Raw genomic sequence first — 17,495 nt, 5'->3', positions numbered from 1 at the left:
AAGAACAGAGAAAAAAGTTCTCGCTCCGGGGGTGCGAGAACAAAATTACGTCATTTGTTCTCACAGCCCTGGTTTGGGAGTTCTTGCAGCTTGTTCCCGACACATCGTCTAAGCAGAACTTTTTTCTTGTGGGTGTCCGAGAACTATTTTGTGATTGGTCAGAGATTTAAAGTGGGCGTGGTTAATGTGGAGAAACGCAGATGATCGGCACCTGCTTTTCTCGTGAAGTATGAATGTACTGGCCAAAACGAACTTTGTTCTTGTTTTTGCCACCTCAAGAAAACGAACAAATTTCTTTGTTCTTGCAGAGTATGTTCCAAGCTTAAGTCCTCAGTCTCTCCGGAGTTGTCTCAGTCCACCAGCTCCTTGGTTCCACCTCAAGAGCTTGTCGCTTAGCTCCACCTAGGCTTCTAGATCCTACGTTGTCATCCAGTCCTGCCATCGCCTCAGCTTCACCCATATATCTCAGCTCCATCGCTGCCGGTCAGGCCACTAACTCTACCCTGATTTCCACCAACGATTCAGCTGTGGGCCTTTGCATCACCTGTGCTCTGGGCTTCCACCTGCATCATCCTACTCTTTCCTGGTACCTCCCACCATCTGATCCACCCTGGTACTCTGTTCTGCCACCTGTAATTGGGACTTTCATCTGCCTCCACCTGCATTCATCTCCTCCCTTCATCTGATCCACTCTGGTACTCTCCTCGGACTACCTGTTATGACTCTCCCTCATAAAAGGACTATTTACTCTTCTTTTGTGGTGTCAAGACTCAGGAGCCACCTTCTTTGTTTAGTTGGTATTCATTTAATTTTCATGGACTTTTAGTCATCAGTTGTCATGGATATTGATTTAACCAGCACACCTGTTTGTAATTAAATTTGTCACCTTGTGTATTAAAGTTTCTGTTTCCCACAGTCATTGTCTGGTATTGTTTAGGGATGGCACACTGTTTTGCTTGTGGTCGTTGTTAGTGCAAAGGGACTTTTCTTTGTTAATAAATCAAGTTATATTTGAGTCTACTTCTCTCACCTTCATTACTGGGATTAAACTTTATAGTATGTCCTTATACAGAAAATGAAAACCTGAGCAAATAGCTCCAAACCAAGTATGTATATTTTTAAAAAGAAAAAAGCGAAAAATAATCAACACCTGTTTTTCCTGTTCATTTACCTAATTGTTTCACTGTTATTTCTAAAGCCCAATGAGCTGACACATGAAAGAACTAAAACTTGTTTTGAAGAAAAGGTTCAATCCTTAATTAGCACAACTTGAACCTCCACATGAAAGAGCAGTTTGCAATTACTGCCAATGGAAACCTATTACTGAACATAACCACACTTTAAACAACAAAGCATCCATACATCTAAAACCCCCTGTCCATATCAAACTGCGCTCAACAAAATGCATTGTAATGTGGTCCAAGTAGTGTTTCCACACTGATTATATTTGTAAAGCTCTAATCAAGTCTCAATGCATTTGAAACTGTTTTCATGGAGATTAAATCAGGGTAAACACCAGTAGCTTTGTTTTCCAGGCAATAGTGTATAGACCTTTATTTCACTACCATCCAAAAATAGTGGTTTATTAACAAACCACTAAATTACAGACTTTAAGTTTTCCTGTGTTTTGTACTTTAAATGTGGCTTAATTTTTTTTTTAAAGTCTGTATTGTATCTAATTGCGATACAATTTTCTGTTCGATAAACTCCAACAGAACTGGACCAAAATGACCTTGATCACTTGTAATACTAGTTTATATGAGAGTATCTGGCAATGAAAGCTGTGATATTCAAAAATAGAAGCTTAATTGCAATACACTTCACTGATCTAAACAAGTAACAATATTTTTTATACTTATTATCTAAGACCAGGGGCGTGGGACTGGGGGGATAAAGGGTACTGAGTAACCAGGGCCCGAGGCAGGGGGGGGGCCTTAGAAGTCAGTTTTCTATACATACACATACATGGTACGGGGGCCCAGCAAGATGGTTTGTACCCAGGGCCCAAAATTTGGTGCTACGCCCCTGTCTAAGACACAATGCATTTTAAAATGTTAAAGCAGTACTATGCTCAAGCGGAAAATGAGTAAACTCTACAAACCACAAATAAAGTAATTAAACAAAAGTTTGTTGAAACTTGATTTGTTGAGAAGTTAAACTTGTAGTACAGTCATATATTTAATTGGCCTCAGTAAAATAGTCTACAATAGTGTGAATACATGAGCTGGCAGAGGACATATACAGAGAGAAAATGGTATTAAATGGTTTGACAGCATTACAAGTTATTTTCATATTAAATTATTCTCTATCTTGTCCTCTTTTTTAATTTAAACTTAACTCTATACAATTTAGTTTTAATATGCTTTGCACTCATAGTGCTGTGGTTTGAGAAATTATATCTACATAGCATTTTCAAAATATGAATGTTTAATAATACCTTTTTAATCAGTAATAACCATACCTCTGGTGAGAAATATTACACTTTGTGACAGTCTAAACTCTCATTGGGCTGATTCAGGTCACTCATCACTGTCCTTGGCTTTCGGACTAAACCTTTTCAGACTCCTCCTCTGTCATTGCCTGTGAACTAGTCTCCTCCTCTGCCCCCTCACTTTGAGATTCTGGCTGGGCTAGAGCTCCTTCTCCTTCCTCGCTCTCCTCTTCCCGAGTCCGGAACAAGAGCTCCCCTCCCTGGATGACCTGCTCGGTGGTTTGCCATGTGCCGTCTCCTGCGTATTGCTGATAAAAGTCAGAGTCTGCCTGAAACATGACCAGGGCCTGGGCGGTGTGAATGCGCACATGCTGGGCGAGAGAGCTGGCATCCAGGAACTTCTCACCACACGAGTCACATGCATACAAGATCTGGGTGTTGGGATCTGCAGGAATAAAGTAGCACACTGTTTCAGCTTGGCATTAAGTGAACACGTCCATGATAAACTATTCTTTGTAACTCATAGACGACCTGCTTGAGGGGAGATTTAAGTAGCTTTTATAAACAAGCCTTAAAACTGTTGAGCATTTTGAGACGAAACAATGGTAGTGACATATTTGAAGATATGACAGTGCCTGTTGCTTTCATTTAAAACAGCTTCAAGGAACCCTGATATGTCTTCTATGTAAAAAGTAACTGCTGAATTTGTTAACTTTCACAGTTAATGCTGTACCTGATAATAGTACTGTACCTGAATACCTTAAAGCACTGTTTATTTAATTTGTATTTATGGTCTTTTGTATTTATTTGTGCCATCTATCACTTGTATTTGTTCTTATTTTATTACTTACTGTTTACTTGCCTATAAAGAAGCTAACACTTTTTGTTTGTGATATAAAAATGAAACCTGTTGCTATAGCAACAGGCAGTGTTCTGAGACGTGCGTTTAGGATTGCGCATTATCTTTGTCCATGATTCAAGCATTTAGAAAATAAAATGAGGCAGTTGTCCGATTTCATTGATGATTTCAAACATGAAATGTAATCGTAAGCTTGGCAAATAGTTTTGGAGAAGTTGCCCTGTTATACTTAAAGGGTTTCCCCATTCAAAGAGATCGAAGCTGCACTTGCACTTGCCCGAGAGGTGTTTCAAAGATGTACGTCGAGTGAAATAACTTGTCTTAAAGGGACTTTGGTATTACTTACCTTCTTCTTGGACTTTCTCCACTGCTTTGGTGATCTCTGCTTTTAATGCCTCAGTTTCGTCTGCGGATACAGATGTTGCCACTGGCAACACTACAGGGGTCAAGAACAACAAATAATATCAGGAGACAGTTCAAGTGCCATTATGGTGACTATCAGATTAGGCATATGCCCTTAGGAACCACACTCCTCTGTCACATTCTCTCACCTGTGAGCTGTGCTACGGCACTGCCAGCCAGAGCCTCGGTGGCCAAAGTCACAATGTCGTCTGTAGTAACCGTGACGATGTTGACTTCATTACTGTCAAGCTCTGAGCCCGGGGCAGAGTCAGACAACAGCTTCTCCTCCTCGTCATCCTCCTCAGCCACCACCAGTCTCTTCATGCCCGCCTTCCCCTGGTGCACCGTCTTCACATGGGAACGCAAATTGTCAACACGGTTGAATCCTCTGCCACATTTATCGCACAGGAAAGGCTTCTCCCCTGTAACAAAGAAGTCATTAGAAGCACATAAGAGAGAAATACATAAGAAAAGGCTCAAGTATAAAAAAAAATAGCTTCTTACCTGTGTGTATGATGATATGCTTTGAGAGATCTCCCACATTGACAAACGCTTTGTTACAAGTGTGGCACTTGTGTGGTCGGATATTGTCATGATGACGGATGTGATTGGCCAGCTGGCTGGACTGGACAAACCTTTAAAGTATGATAATAAAATTAAACTTTTAATATGTGGTGCCATTGTGCAAAATCATTCATGCTGTGTCTCAAATACCTTTTTCCACAGCGGTCACACACATACGGTTTCTCCCCAGTGTGTTGGCGAACATGAGCAATGAGTGAACTGGCCTGTGTGAAGCCTTTTCCACAAATCAGACACAGACAGGGCTTTTCCCCTAAAACCATAAGACAGAGACATTCAAATAACCTTGTAAAGAGGACCTATTATGCTTTTTACATTTTCAACTTTCCTTAGTGTGTAATGTTGTTTGAGCATGGAAAAAGTCCTGAAAAGTTACAAATTATTCTTTATATATCACTTCATATCAGTAAGCACTGTTTCTGAATTCCATGAACCAACTCAATTGTAGTCTTGAGTGTTCTTCAGGAAATAAACATGTCACAGTATTCCTCATTTGGCTGAGAAATGGCTCATACCTGTGTGGATGCGCACATGTCTCTGCAAGGCCCCAGGGTCGGCAAAGGCTCGCTGGCAGTGCATACAGATGAACGGCTTTTCACCACTGTGCACACGTAGGTGTCTCTTCAGATTGCCTGTGAGCAGACCATGGAGGGACATTAAAATTCCTCTGCGTATGTATATATTGCTGCAAAAATGCCACACCTTGTCCCAATGTGTAAATCTCACCTGAGGTGGTAAACTGTTTCCCACACTCCTTACACTTAAGTGGCCCATCTGCAATGTGGATCTTTAGGTGTGCTTTTAGGTTCCCCAACTGGAAAAATCAAAATAAATGCAAAATTAAATATATTTGCTCACAGTTACCAGTTTACCGTGCATTCTGACCTTAATAACTTCCTCAGATTGTGCCCTCAGCTTTTTTTTATGCCCGTAATATATCCTAATGCTATTATATACTTATACTTTTAATTATTATTATTATTAATCTAGTTTATAGTTAACATTCGTTTTTGTAGTAAACCACAGACATTTGAACGGAACTGTATGTATTACATTTAATACTGTAATACATCATTATACTACTGTAAGTTTTTTTAGAATTACATTTATAAAGACAATAGTGGTTCAATTTAACACCAGTTTAAATGGATCCCTCACCTGGTTAAATTTCTTGTCACAGTGTTGACATTTGTGACCTTTGTCAGTGTCGTGGGTCTCTAGATGTCGCATCTTGGCAGTGGGGTCAGAAAAGGCCCGTTCGCAGTAGTCACAGTGGTAGGGTTTTTCTCCACTGTGCACCAACTGATGTCGTTTCAGGTTTCCAGAAGTGGTGAAGAGCTTCCCACAGTCCTCACAGCTATACCGTGCCTCATCCGTGTGACGCTTCCTGTGTAGGTTCAGCAAACTGATTTGCCGATAACTCTTTCCACATGTGGAACAGCAGTATGGCTTTAGAGGACTGAAGAAACAAAAAGAACATGTGTGAGGAAATCTGCACATGGTGAAGTTTTTCTGTAAATATGGTTTACTTATTTTGTGTTGGTTGAGACTGTAGAGGAAGAGCATTAGACTATTTATATAGTGCTGACCTGTGTGTTTTCTCATGTGCTTTGCAGGCAGCTGGATCTGAGAAGGCTTTGTTACAGTCTCTGCAACTAAATGGCTTCTCACCAGTGTGAATGCGCATGTGACGTTTAAAGTTGCCTGTGTGTGTAAACTTTTTCCCACAGTCCTGCAAGAATCACAAAAACATAATGTAAATAGAACTATTTAACCTGACACTGAAAAAGTACATTATTTTCATTTTTTTATTTAACATCATTGAATTAATAATAAGTTTAGGGTCAGGGAGATTGTTTTAGTATTTTTGAAAGTAGTCTCTTATGCTCACAGAGGTTGCATTTATTTAAATTAAAATAAATATAGTAAACCTGTAATATGAAATACAAATTAAATTTGAATTTTCAGCAGCCATTCCTTCAGTCTTCAGTGTTAAATGATCCTTCAGAAATCATTCTAATATGCTGATTTGCTGCTCAATTTTTTTTATTTATTTTTATTTTTATCAATTGTGACAAGCAGATTTTTTTATTATCAACTGTGACAAGCAGAGCGGCATAAACGAGAGACGAGAGGATGAGAGAGGACCAGGCCTGAATGATATGTTGTGTTTTGTTTACGTTTTATTATGTGTATGTGCGTTACCCATCCATGAGGAGGCTGCCGGTTTTACTTTCAGTCTGTTTATTTATTTATTAATTAAAGTTTGTTACATTGTTACATCAATGTTAAAAACAAATGATATGCTAAATTTTCGAAACATTTTTCTCTTTAAATATTGATGCATTTATTTGAAATGGAAATCTTAAAAAAAAAAAACTTCTTTTATATTCATATTTTGTACTTAAATTTTATTGGATGACTATAATGGATGACTACTATCTGGAAAAGCTGGGGGATACTCTGGGTTCGGGCAAAAATTTCCGCACCTGGAGCCCTCCCCGGACAGCACGCCAAATACTCATAATCTTTACTCTATTTAATCGATGTAAGTGTGAACTCGTGAATACATTTAAAAATAATGATTCCAAAAAAATGTTTTCCCTCAGAGCTATGCCATAGAACAGGGCTGTTAAAACTCTCTTCTGGAAAAGAATTGGACACCCCTGCCACAGAAGAACTAGGTTTGGTTCCCCAAAGAACTTTCAGTGAAAAGTTCTTAAACTAACTCCTTTTGCTAGTTTCTTATGTTCTCTTTAACATTTTAATAATCTTTTCCACTATAAAGAACCTTTTTGTTCAATGAAAAGATTCCATGAATGTTAAAGGTTCTTCATGGAACCATCAATGCAAATTAAAAACCTTTTCATTTTTAAGAGTGTATACAGCTTTTCTAAAATGTTAAGATACGGATATAGTTGACAACAATAAAGATGTATCCACTTAACAGACCTAAAGGACAAAGACAAAAAGGATTACAAAATTGAAGAATCTCTCACCTCACACTTGTGTGTGACGGAGCCGTATGCTCTGGACTCACTGCGCTCAGCTGCGGTCGCAGAATGCTTCCCCTCTGAACTCGTTTCCCCATCCTCTGTGTCCATCTCCTCTTCATCTTCTTCTTCCTGCTCTTCCTCCTCCTCCTCCTCTTCTCCTTCATCTTCATCCTCTCCATCCTCTTCTTGTACCACATTCTCCATGCTTTCAGCTTTTGACACACTTTCCTCTGCATCATCAACTTTCAGCAAAAATGTTAACAGTTGTGAAACCTAAAAATAAAAATGAGGTGGATGTACTGTACGCATTAGTTATATAAGGCAGAATTTACCTCGTGTAGACTTGTGAACTGTTGCATATTTCGACTTGCTTCTTCTTGTGCTAACATATGACCGTTTAGCCGCCATCCTCTGTGAGAGTTCTGCAGGAGCAGTACAGTGTCACACAAGTATTGAAACATGGTTAACAATAACTAAAGCACTACGAGTAGAGAATGGACACTAACTAGGAGAGTAGTCTGAGTCAGAAGGGTCATCTTGGTATGGTGGAATTTCTTTTGTGGCTCTCTCTTCCTCTGTTTCTGTATTGCGATCCAAAACACAGGCTTTTTTTTGCCTCACTTTGGATGGCCCACTAATTTTGCTGACAACTCTCAGAGACTTTGTGCTTTGTTTCTCAGTCATGTTACTCGCAGCCTCCTGGGTTTCTGTTGTTTTAGACTGCGAGAGAGCTTCCTTTACTTCAGGAACTGCATTCGGAGTCACTGAATGACTCTCCTGCTCCGCCTGGAAACTTGTATCTTCTGGATTCCTTACAGATCTCTGCTGTTCCTTATTAACTACTATTTACATGAACACAAATGAGAAAGGGCAGCTTGAGAGACTTATAACTACAGTAACTTCTTAAACTAACAGCATATGAAAATCGGAACTATGCACTAACCAGGCTTGGTTGATGAAGAGACAGTTAAAGACTGAAAAGCTGAACAAGCATTGACAATTTCTTGCATTTGAAGGAAAGTAGCTACAACAAGAACGTCTTCTATGTTGTGAGGGTTCAAAGTCAGCTTTGCGGTGTACATAAACTCAAGGACCTGCTCAAGACCTGAATAAAAGATTGATAGGATTAGACAAAGGCAGAAAACAAACAACTAAAAAGCACAGAAATGTTAAAAAGTAATTAAATAAAATTTACCACAAAAGATCAGAGATTTCACCCAAAAATAATTACTTATTTTGCAATAATTACTATTTCACCCTCATGTTGTTGCAAATGTGTATGGCTATCTTTCTTAAGTGGTATCGTTTCTTTAGTTTTTGTCCATTCAATGGGCACTAATATTGTTTGGCTCTCAACATTCTTCAAAATATCTTATTTTGTGTTCCGCAGAAATAATGAAATGCATATGAAACAGTATGAGGGTGAATTTGTATTTTTAAATGGACAGTCCCTTGAATTAAAGTCCTCAGTAAGATGCAAGCCTACCTGCTGCATTGCTGATATCAAGATGAACAACATCTTTCTGGTCCAAAAAGAGTGTGCGGAAGTAAGCACTACATGCTGCCAGCACAGCCTTGTGGGCCTTGAAGTCTACTCCATCCACCACAAAAGTGCAGTCACAAAGAAGACCCAACTGACGTTGTTCATTAAGTTGCCCTAGGACTTTCCCACTATGCCAAGGAAAGTCCATAATTGATGAAGCAGACTATAGCACTTTAGGCCACAGTATCCTGATCATAAAAAGGAGAAAAAAATAATGTATTGCCATATTGCTGCTTTTGCATTTGAGGCTCATAAACAAAATGTCTCAGTTTGCAAAGATGTAAACAGGGTCTTCGTCTGGTTAACTTTGTCCCAACTAAGCCCATACTTATAAATTTTGTATAGCCCCTGTCCCTGTGAATGTGTAAAAGTAAAAAACAAAACAAAAAACACAACACTATCTGATGTATGAGAAAGTGTCATTCTATCTATAGTGATTAGGGCCATGATTCAATATCGTATTTTTCCAAGCAAGTTCTTTCACAATTTGAAGAATTAACACTTAAAAATTATTCTTGTGCTATAATCTACATCTAATCTAACTGTACTACTATATTTGGGCATATTATAATTTCAATAAAATTATCTAATATCTAATCTACAGTACAAAATGATTCTATGCTGCATTATTCTCATTATGATTCAGTGCATGCAAATTACAGAACATTACTAATACAACCGACTATTTACTTCAATAAACAAACATCATGTAACATGTAGGCTACGTGTGTTTCTGTGTGACATCGAAACGTTTATTTCGTGCTCGCTCGGAACATTTGGTCCCAACCCCCACAGTGTAATTCAAATTGTCATTATCAACCGAGCTGAGCACAATGATGTCTGATTGTCTATCTTTAGCGAATAAATACGTCAAGTGATTTGGCGAATAACTGCGCAATTGCCCAACAAGAATGTGACGATGTTGCGGATTGATTATGAGTCCTCTCTCTCTCTTCACTCCGGGATTAATTCAGCGTGCCTGGCCCTGCTGGATCAAGATGGCGCTGACAGAGGCGGGCTATAATCCTGCCTCTTCTTTGCTTATTTTAGCTGCGCGTTCATGAGAGACATGTATGAAAAGTAGTCCTAAAACAATTTGATGATCGGGTCATGTTTGACGTTCTTTACCTTATAGAATAGACGAGTTTCTAGCTTTCACTGACTTCAGCTGATCCGTCCAATCGAGTGTTTCGGTGATCGATCTCAGTGCTCAGCCTCGTCGCGCCGCCATCTTCTGCTCTCTGATCGATTGATAGTGGCCGAGCGAATGGCTGAAGTTAAGCACCACAGCGCATGCGCGGACTTTTCTTGTAACTGTTTTGACCACATGACGGCGAACTTTAGCTATTATTAAGTAGTCTAATAATGAGACCAGAGTGGGGAAATATCCATAAAATACAACGCAGCTAGGTTATGAATTGGGTCATTAATGCGTTTTAAACAACACCACGGGTTACATTTTAATTGTTTTGAATTTATATGCAAATCTAAGGGGGCAGTTTTAGTGCACATTAACTAAACTCTCAGGAAACCATTACCATGTAGCTTTGGGCAAAAATTGGCAAACGATTTATGCTCCCAATTCACATTCAAGAGCTTTAGTAGCTATATATGTTGCTACATTTGTTGATCTCATGTAAATGTTCATATTTCCTCAAGAATTTAGAATATAAGTTACATGTCGAATGCTGGAAAACACTCCCTAAACCAGCTGTTTTATATAGAATTTAATTTTTTTATAAATAGATGGTGCATAATTTAGCTGTTTCTCTGGATGCAGGGATAACTTATTTTTTAATTTAATTTCCAATTTTTAAAGAATAATCTTAATATGTGCAACATGTACTAGCATACATTTGTATCTGGTTCAGCAGTGACAGGTTGATGACATAAAGCTTAAAAATAGTAGATGATAGGCCTAAGACTGAATAATAACAGCAGACTATTTATAGAATAAGTACTTAGAGACATATTCCTGTCATTTGCTCATGATGTCCACTTTAATTGAAGTGGACAGAAACCAAATCACTGACTCACACGCCCAAAATATTCATCAAAGTTGTTCTGGTTTTATTCTGTTTTACAGTAGTGTTTTAATCACACAAATCAACAATTTTACATTTAGAAAATGTAGTGTTTGATAAGAATAGCAATCAGTTCAATGAATAGGTTTCTCACCATTTGGTAAGATTAGTTGTTTATTATACAGTAGGCTCCAAAAATGTGAGAAGTTAACTTTTTTCAAGAATATCTTAGCACTTGGATTGTCCCTTTTCCTTTAATGATAGCAGCTTTGGAGTTAAACTCATACAAGTTTAACTCCAAACTCAACAAATTTGTCAAACCTGATCATGTTCTCTATAGTATAATTTGAGAATGATTGAAAAAACATCTTAAGCTTCAATTAAAGCAAGAAATAGAATATTTAACCATCTGTACAAAGAGTCACATGAATAGTGTTGCAGATTTGTTTACTTAATTGGTGACATGGAAATAATAATAATAAAAATAAAATAAAAATCGTATTCATATAAAAAAAACTCTTTCTTTTTACGTTTAAATTTCGAATCACAGATTTTTAATGTAGTCTCAGACTTTTGGACCCAACTGTATATTGTAAGGTGATATGCAGTTGGCAGGGATTTGATGTTAGCAGTGCATTTGTCTTGAATGTTTTGAATACATATGACAAGATTAAATTCCATCCTAGTGTAATGAGAAGAAATAAGAGAAGGTCATGGTGGAATGACAAAGCAGGACTAAGTAACTATATTTTCAAGGTCATTTATCACAGGGAAACAGATACAGTAGGAGGGGAAAGATCTAAATTTTGATCTCTGTGCGGAACGTCTGTGCATGCTCTAGTTTTGCAGTGTTTCTCTGTGCTTTTATAGTGAGAGTCCCATCAGCCCCTAAACATGACTTGACCGAGGTGGGGTCCACGTCCTCTGGTAGTTGGCATTTATGGGTAAAAGTGTTCAACACTGTCCCATCAGTAGCAAGCTGTTGAACAAAATGCATACATAAGGGAATTAATGATATATTCTGAAAAATATGTTGTATTATACAGAGGCCTGTGTCTGTTTACCTTTTCAGCATGAACTTCAATCTGATTGTTTGAGGTGGTGACTATCACATCCTCAGGAGAGAAGTCTCGGACATCCACTGTGAATTGGTATGTGTCTCCCAGAGTCTTGATGTTCCCAACTGTCCCTGTTTTGCCTGAAGGAAAACATACCATCTAATGTGATATCTGAAATATATTACACAAGTGATTCTGATTGGTCAATCGCATCATCCAGGGATCTGATATTTCTTAATACCCGGTGTCATCCATGGCAGCGCTACTTTTATATTTCTCATAGGATTTCCTCTTGTTTTAGATTTTTTTACTACATCGTAATGGATACATTTTTTCTTAGTGGTGAGTGTAAAACAGACAAGATTATGAAATAAAATCTATTTTCTTTATTTTTAGTAGCATGAAGTATTGAGCCTGTGTTATTCCTCGCTTATGGGTTATGACAAACAAAACTGTATTAATGAAAGGAATGTACTACTTTTTTTATGGAATTTCATGATACTGGACAATATTTACCTCTAATTATGCACCACAAATTTCTATATGAAACAATACAATTATTAGAAGAAATACAATATTAAATTCTATCCAATTCATGGAGGGCGGCTGTCAGCTGGTGTTACCTATCATCTATCTACACACACATACACGTGTGTGTGTGTGTGTGTGTGTGTGTGTGTGTGTGTGTGTGTTTGTGTGTGTTTGTGTGTGTGTGTGTGTGTGTGTGTGTGTGTGTGTGTGTGTGTGTGTGTGTGTTTTTGTGACATATGAGGACACAAATGTGTATAATAACATGGGTATAGGTATTACAAGAAGAGGGTGAAATATGAGGACATTGGCCATGACCCCACTTTTCAAAATGCTTATAAATCATAGGTTTAGAGACATAGGTATAAACCTATGTAGGTTTACCTATGTATCATAGGTAGGTTTAGGGACAGGGGCCGTGTAAGGGGATAGAAAAAACTGTTTGTACGATATAAAAACCATTACGCCTATGGAATGTCCCTGTGTGTGTGTGTGTGTGTGTGTGTGTGTGTGTGTGTGTGTGTGTGTGTGTGTGTGTGTGTGTGTGTGTGTGTGTGTGTGTGTGTGTGTGTGTGTTTTCAGTAGTTGCTTGTTGAAGTGTTTTCAGACATAATTACATTTATTAGGTTTTCCTTTTGGATATATTTTGACATTATCCATTGTCTGTATTATTGTCCAATTTTTGTTTGTTCATATAGCAGGTGCCACAAAAGTCACCATACCTTTCCGATGAAGAAACTAAATATTTAAAAATTCAAACCATAAAATGTTTTGACCACCAGAGATTTCATTAAATCAGCAATAAGTATTGTATACTCAGTTATGTTAAGTAAGCACCACTATGTTACAAATGGGCATTCCTGTGCATTAATATCCTTCTCTAATGATGTGTGAAAATTTGTCTTGATGAATCTCAGACTAGAATATCATATCCATATATCATGCTTAGAAACAGATTGCCCTCACGCTGTTAAGTCATTCCTCAACAGTGAAGTCACAGCACTGGCTCTGGTCCAAAGCATTCCCTAATTTACCCTTTCTCTGCCCCCCAGGTGCCCTTGTATAGCACATGTGAACAATCTGTTGTTTTTTACACATACTTCTACACATACCAAGATGCAAATGTGAATATTAAATACATCTCCTGTCACATAGACAAATAGTCAAATGTCTCAAGCAGTTTTGAAATTCATATACAACTATAAATACATTAACAGGCCAAATGCATTTGACACATTTGTCAGTGCCCACTATTTTATATAGTCATTCAAAGTAATTGGAATGGGAATATATACAGATTCTTTTCCAAAACAAAAATGTTTAATGAGTTAAAACTGATAAAGATTCATTAGGATATATAGATCCATAAAGAACTGGAACCAGCCTTAATAACTCACTTGGAAATCCCAAAGCATCGTTTGGACACATGAAAGATCCAAAGTCCTCAGTAAAGAGTCCCCGGCTCTTCTCCATGTATGGGTTTGTTGAGGTTGTGGATGAAGATGAGGAGGATTTCTGATGGTAACTGCGCTCCGATCGGTAGGCAGAGGAGTTGGTCGCACTCATTAGTGTTTAGATGGTTTATTTGCCTCAAATTGATATCCAGTCAGTTATTTAGAGTAATACCGTGAGCACAGTTTACAAATTAAGTATTTTTGTGCCGTTTTTAAAACATGATATGAATCCACTATTAATCCTGTTTGTATTAGCTGTCTCCCTGGTGTGGCTATTGTCTGTCTGGCTGTCTTTTTATATGGTGGGTCTAGCTTGAGAGTTCTTACTTCTATGTGTGTGTGTTAATTGTAGGACGACAGTGTGCTATAATTATCATGCGAGGGAGAGGGGCTCTGTGGTCGGAAAAGTTTTGTGTGATGAGGGCTTGAGGTTGAGAAAGGGGCTCTGACAAAGACTCAAAGATAGGAAAGGGAGAGAAAGATACAGAGTGGGGGGTGGGTGGTGTGGGGTGGGGGGTTGAGTCAACAGCTGGCATTCCAGACACTCACTCCCTAAAATAGCTGTTCCCTTCCTCTCTCCCGTTCTGTGCTCTCCATCCATTTTTCATTTTTCTCCAGCCTGCCATCCACAGCAATTTGCTGTAATTTACAAATTCAGTCGTCAGAGGCTTTGCAATGCCTGTCAATCTGAAAATAAGACACTAAACACAGATCCTAAGGGTGTTCATCTCTGCATAAACAATAATGCTGAGGAATGACAGTTCAAACTGAGGATTAACAGAAAGATGGAAGGAATTTTGATGAGAGAGTGACGTTGAGGGATGGATGACGTTAGGAAAACGGATTAGAAGGCATTTGTTTTTGGAGGAGAGTTGCTAATAATAGACACTTTAGTGTTGGTTTACTCCTCATTACAGAGATTGCATGTATTTACCGTTTCCTTTTCATGAGTTATTTAAAATAGGGATGCACTGATATTATATATTTCAAACTGATAATTATTTTATAATTATTATTATTTTATGGTCAAATAAATGGCCAATATAAAAAATATACAATATGATTTAAGCTCTAAATTGAATGCTCTGTTTGAAGGGGCATGTATGCTGTGCGACTAAACGCCCACTGCTATAATTGGCTAAGTATTACACGTGTAACTCTCTCCAAAAAACATTTAGCCATTTTTACTATAACAGCTCTTAAAGGGGGGGGGGGGGGGGGTGAAACACTCAGTTTCAGTCAATCTCATGTCAATCTTGAGTACCTATAGAGTAGTATTGCATCCTTCATATCTCCGAAAAGTCTTTAGTTTTATCATATTTATAAAAGAAAAATGGGCTGTACCGAGTCTTTCCGGAAAAAAACGAGCGCCTGGAGGCGTATCGTGTGGGCGGAGCTAAAGAATGACAAGCGCGCAAAGCGGTGACGTCCTCAAGCGTGGAGAAACCCATGGCTATCTCAGCTAATACAGATAATGATCCACAATCAAATCTGAGGCTGAAATAAATTGAACAGGAGAAACAGCAACATCAGGACGTCCGTCTCTGTGGTATGTACTTTATTTAGGGGCCTTTGTGTGTATTTACGCGCAGTTTATGAGGACATGATTCGGTTTATGGACTATTGTATGCGACTAGACCTTAGAGGTAGCAAGCAAAACGGTTTTGCACGTCAGAGTCAGACTAGTGTTATACAGAACAACAATGGAGTAACCGTTAGCGCATTTGAATGACGAAGCACGCGATCGTATCGTTTACTGATGTTTACTCATGCGACGGTAGCCAATAGCAGAGACATTTGAAGTTGATTTACTCACCGGCTGCTTCCAAAGCAGGACCGAACTTTATCGCTGGGACTGCTCTGTCAAAAACACACTTCTTTGGTATGATTTGGTGAAGTCCTGTGACAGCAGTGACCGTGGAAATCCACTTTGCGACGCGACTGAAGCGATGCCTTGAAGCTTCCCGTCATTTCTGCGTTCAAATCGGTTCAAATGCACCGCTGCCTTCCGGGAATGCTGTGCTGAAGCGTTGAAGTCGCTCGACGTCACCCATCCCTTGTCAAAAAATCCTTAAGGATTTTTAATGGAAATCTGTACAGGATTCCATTTAAAATTTCTATCATATTTTGGAACCGTTCCTAAAGGATTCCGTTAGAAATAATCTTATAGGATAATTTATGTCTTGTCCTTTAAGATTCTTATCTGATTCCTATAGGATTCTTTGGGAATTGTCTTATAAGATAATACATAAATATCCCGTAGGATAAATCCTAAAGGATTCCAAATGTAATCTGATTCCTATTGGATTCTGTGAGAATTGTCTTATAAGACAATACATATATTCTGTAGGATAATTTCAACAGGATTTTATTGGATCCAATTGGGTCTTTCTCTCGCTCTCACACACACACACACACACACACACACACACACGCACGCACACACACACACGCACGCACACACACACACACACACGGTTTTGCTATCTTTGCTTTCTACATGGTAGGGAAGGCATATTTGGACACAGCAAAGATAGCAAAGTGTACCAAGGCTACTATGTCTGAATACTTGGTACACTGTAAGAAAGAAAAAAAAGTAGAATTAGACCCTTTTCACATTTCCGGGTTTCTCAGAGCGGAAGTCGTCATAGTTAGGTTAACTTCCCTTACGAAAAAGAACTATGGTTTTACTATAGTAAAACTGTAGTTTAACTATGACTGTAGTAACTGTGGTATTTTGGTGCGAACCATGGTTTTAAAAAAAACATGGTTTTACTACAGTTATATTGTAGTAATACTATAGTAAAACTGTAGTTTGAATTACTGTAGTAACTGGGATTTTTAACAACCATGGTTTTAATACCATGGTTTTACTACAGCTATATTGTAGTAATACTACAGTAAAACCATTGTAACCATGACTACAGTAACCATGAATTTGCAGTAAACATGGTTTTAAAAAACATGGATCATGTACCATAAATTGGTTGTATTACCACAGTGCAGCCATGGTTTTACTAAATTATCTTGAAGTACGTTTAAGTAATTAAGTTACAACAAACATCTACAAAATAACAACAGACAGAAGTTACCATTCTGTAATACAAACTTTATTACAGAAATTACATAATCTGAACAAAAAATATAAACTTGCATGTGTTCTCATGTGAAATATTATAAACTACAAAGTTGTAAATTATTGGTGATAAAGTGGTGCTGTGCAATGGTTAAAAAATTCAGTTGCTAATTTACAAATAAAAAATAGCAATTTGTTCCACTGTAATAATGATTTATATACAAAAATAACATTGTACAAATAAAAATGACTTAAAGCACCTTTAAATACACAGCATCTTCCTCCTTTAAAATGTCTATAAGCTGTAAACATGTGCCCAAAACAAGCATACATTTGCAATTTATACTGTACAAAAAATAACAGGATTATAACAACATTACTTAACAATTAATTACTTTATTACTGAAAAACATTACTAAAACTTTATTTTCTTTTTATGGAAAAATCTTACATTTACTACACAATAAAAATTAGAGTTTTTTTTAAATGTTTAAAATGATATCCACTCACAATAGATGAAGACATGAAGTCTCCTGGTGGGG

The 17,495-nt window shown here is 37.9% G+C and overlaps 2 protein-coding genes across 2 annotated transcripts; both read right to left on the bottom strand.

Moving 5' to 3' along the window:
* Positions 1-2,165: 2,165 nt before the first annotated feature.
* zbtb17 (zinc finger and BTB domain containing 17) lies at positions 2,166-10,094 on the bottom strand. The gene is made up of 15 exons (XM_067446222.1): positions 9,942-10,094; positions 8,757-9,001; positions 8,214-8,375; positions 7,777-8,112; positions 7,603-7,692; positions 7,274-7,512; positions 5,864-6,006; positions 5,433-5,733; positions 5,001-5,088; positions 4,790-4,906; positions 4,407-4,527; positions 4,197-4,327; positions 3,842-4,114; positions 3,637-3,726; positions 2,166-2,876 (listed from the first exon to the last, which is right to left on the bottom strand). The coding sequence occupies exons 2-15, from the start codon at positions 8,959-8,961 to the stop codon at positions 2,548-2,550; spliced, it is 2,625 nt and encodes an 874-aa protein (XP_067302323.1). The 5' UTR covers positions 8,962-9,001; positions 9,942-10,094; the 3' UTR covers positions 2,166-2,547.
* Positions 10,095-11,324: 1,230 nt separating this feature from the next.
* hspb7 (heat shock protein family, member 7 (cardiovascular)) lies at positions 11,325-14,223 on the bottom strand. Its single transcript, XM_067446221.1, has 3 exons — positions 13,821-14,223; positions 11,902-12,035; positions 11,325-11,816 (listed from the first exon to the last, which is right to left on the bottom strand). Exons 1-3 carry the CDS (start codon positions 13,987-13,989, stop codon positions 11,637-11,639), a joined length of 483 nt encoding a protein of 160 aa, XP_067302322.1. The 5' UTR covers positions 13,990-14,223; the 3' UTR covers positions 11,325-11,636.
* Positions 14,224-17,495: the final 3,272 nt, after the last annotated feature.

This window comes from Pseudorasbora parva, chromosome 6, assembly GCF_024679245.1.
Source record: "Pseudorasbora parva isolate DD20220531a chromosome 6, ASM2467924v1, whole genome shotgun sequence".
NCBI lineage: Eukaryota > Metazoa > Chordata > Actinopteri > Cypriniformes > Gobionidae > Pseudorasbora > Pseudorasbora parva.
This window is presented reverse-complemented; position numbering and strand designations above follow the sequence as displayed.

Excerpts from the sequence above, each read along its gene's own strand:
- hspb7 (XM_067446221.1), bottom strand. The coding sequence starts at position 13,989 with ATGAGTGCGACCAACTCCTCTGCCTACCGATCGGAGCGCAGTTACCAT. Across the intron at positions 12,036-13,820 it reads CGATGCTTTGGGATTTCCAA|GCAAAACAGGGACAGTTGGG; the intron begins GTGAGTTATTAA and ends GTTTTCCTTCAG. Across the intron at positions 11,817-11,901 it reads TTGAAGTTCATGCTGAAAAG|CTTGCTACTGATGGGACAGT; the intron begins GTAAACAGACAC and ends TTTGTTCAACAG.
- zbtb17 (XM_067446222.1), bottom strand. The coding sequence starts at position 8,961 with ATGGACTTTCCTTGGCATAGTGGGAAAGTCCTAGGGCAACTTAATGAA. Across the intron at positions 7,693-7,776 it reads TGACTCAGACTACTCTCCTA|AACTCTCACAGAGGATGGCG; the intron begins GTTAGTGTCCAT and ends CTGCTCCTGCAG. Across the intron at positions 6,007-7,273 it reads CCGTCACACACAAGTGTGAG|GACTGTGGGAAAAAGTTTAC; the intron begins GTGAGAGATTCT and ends TGATTCTTGCAG.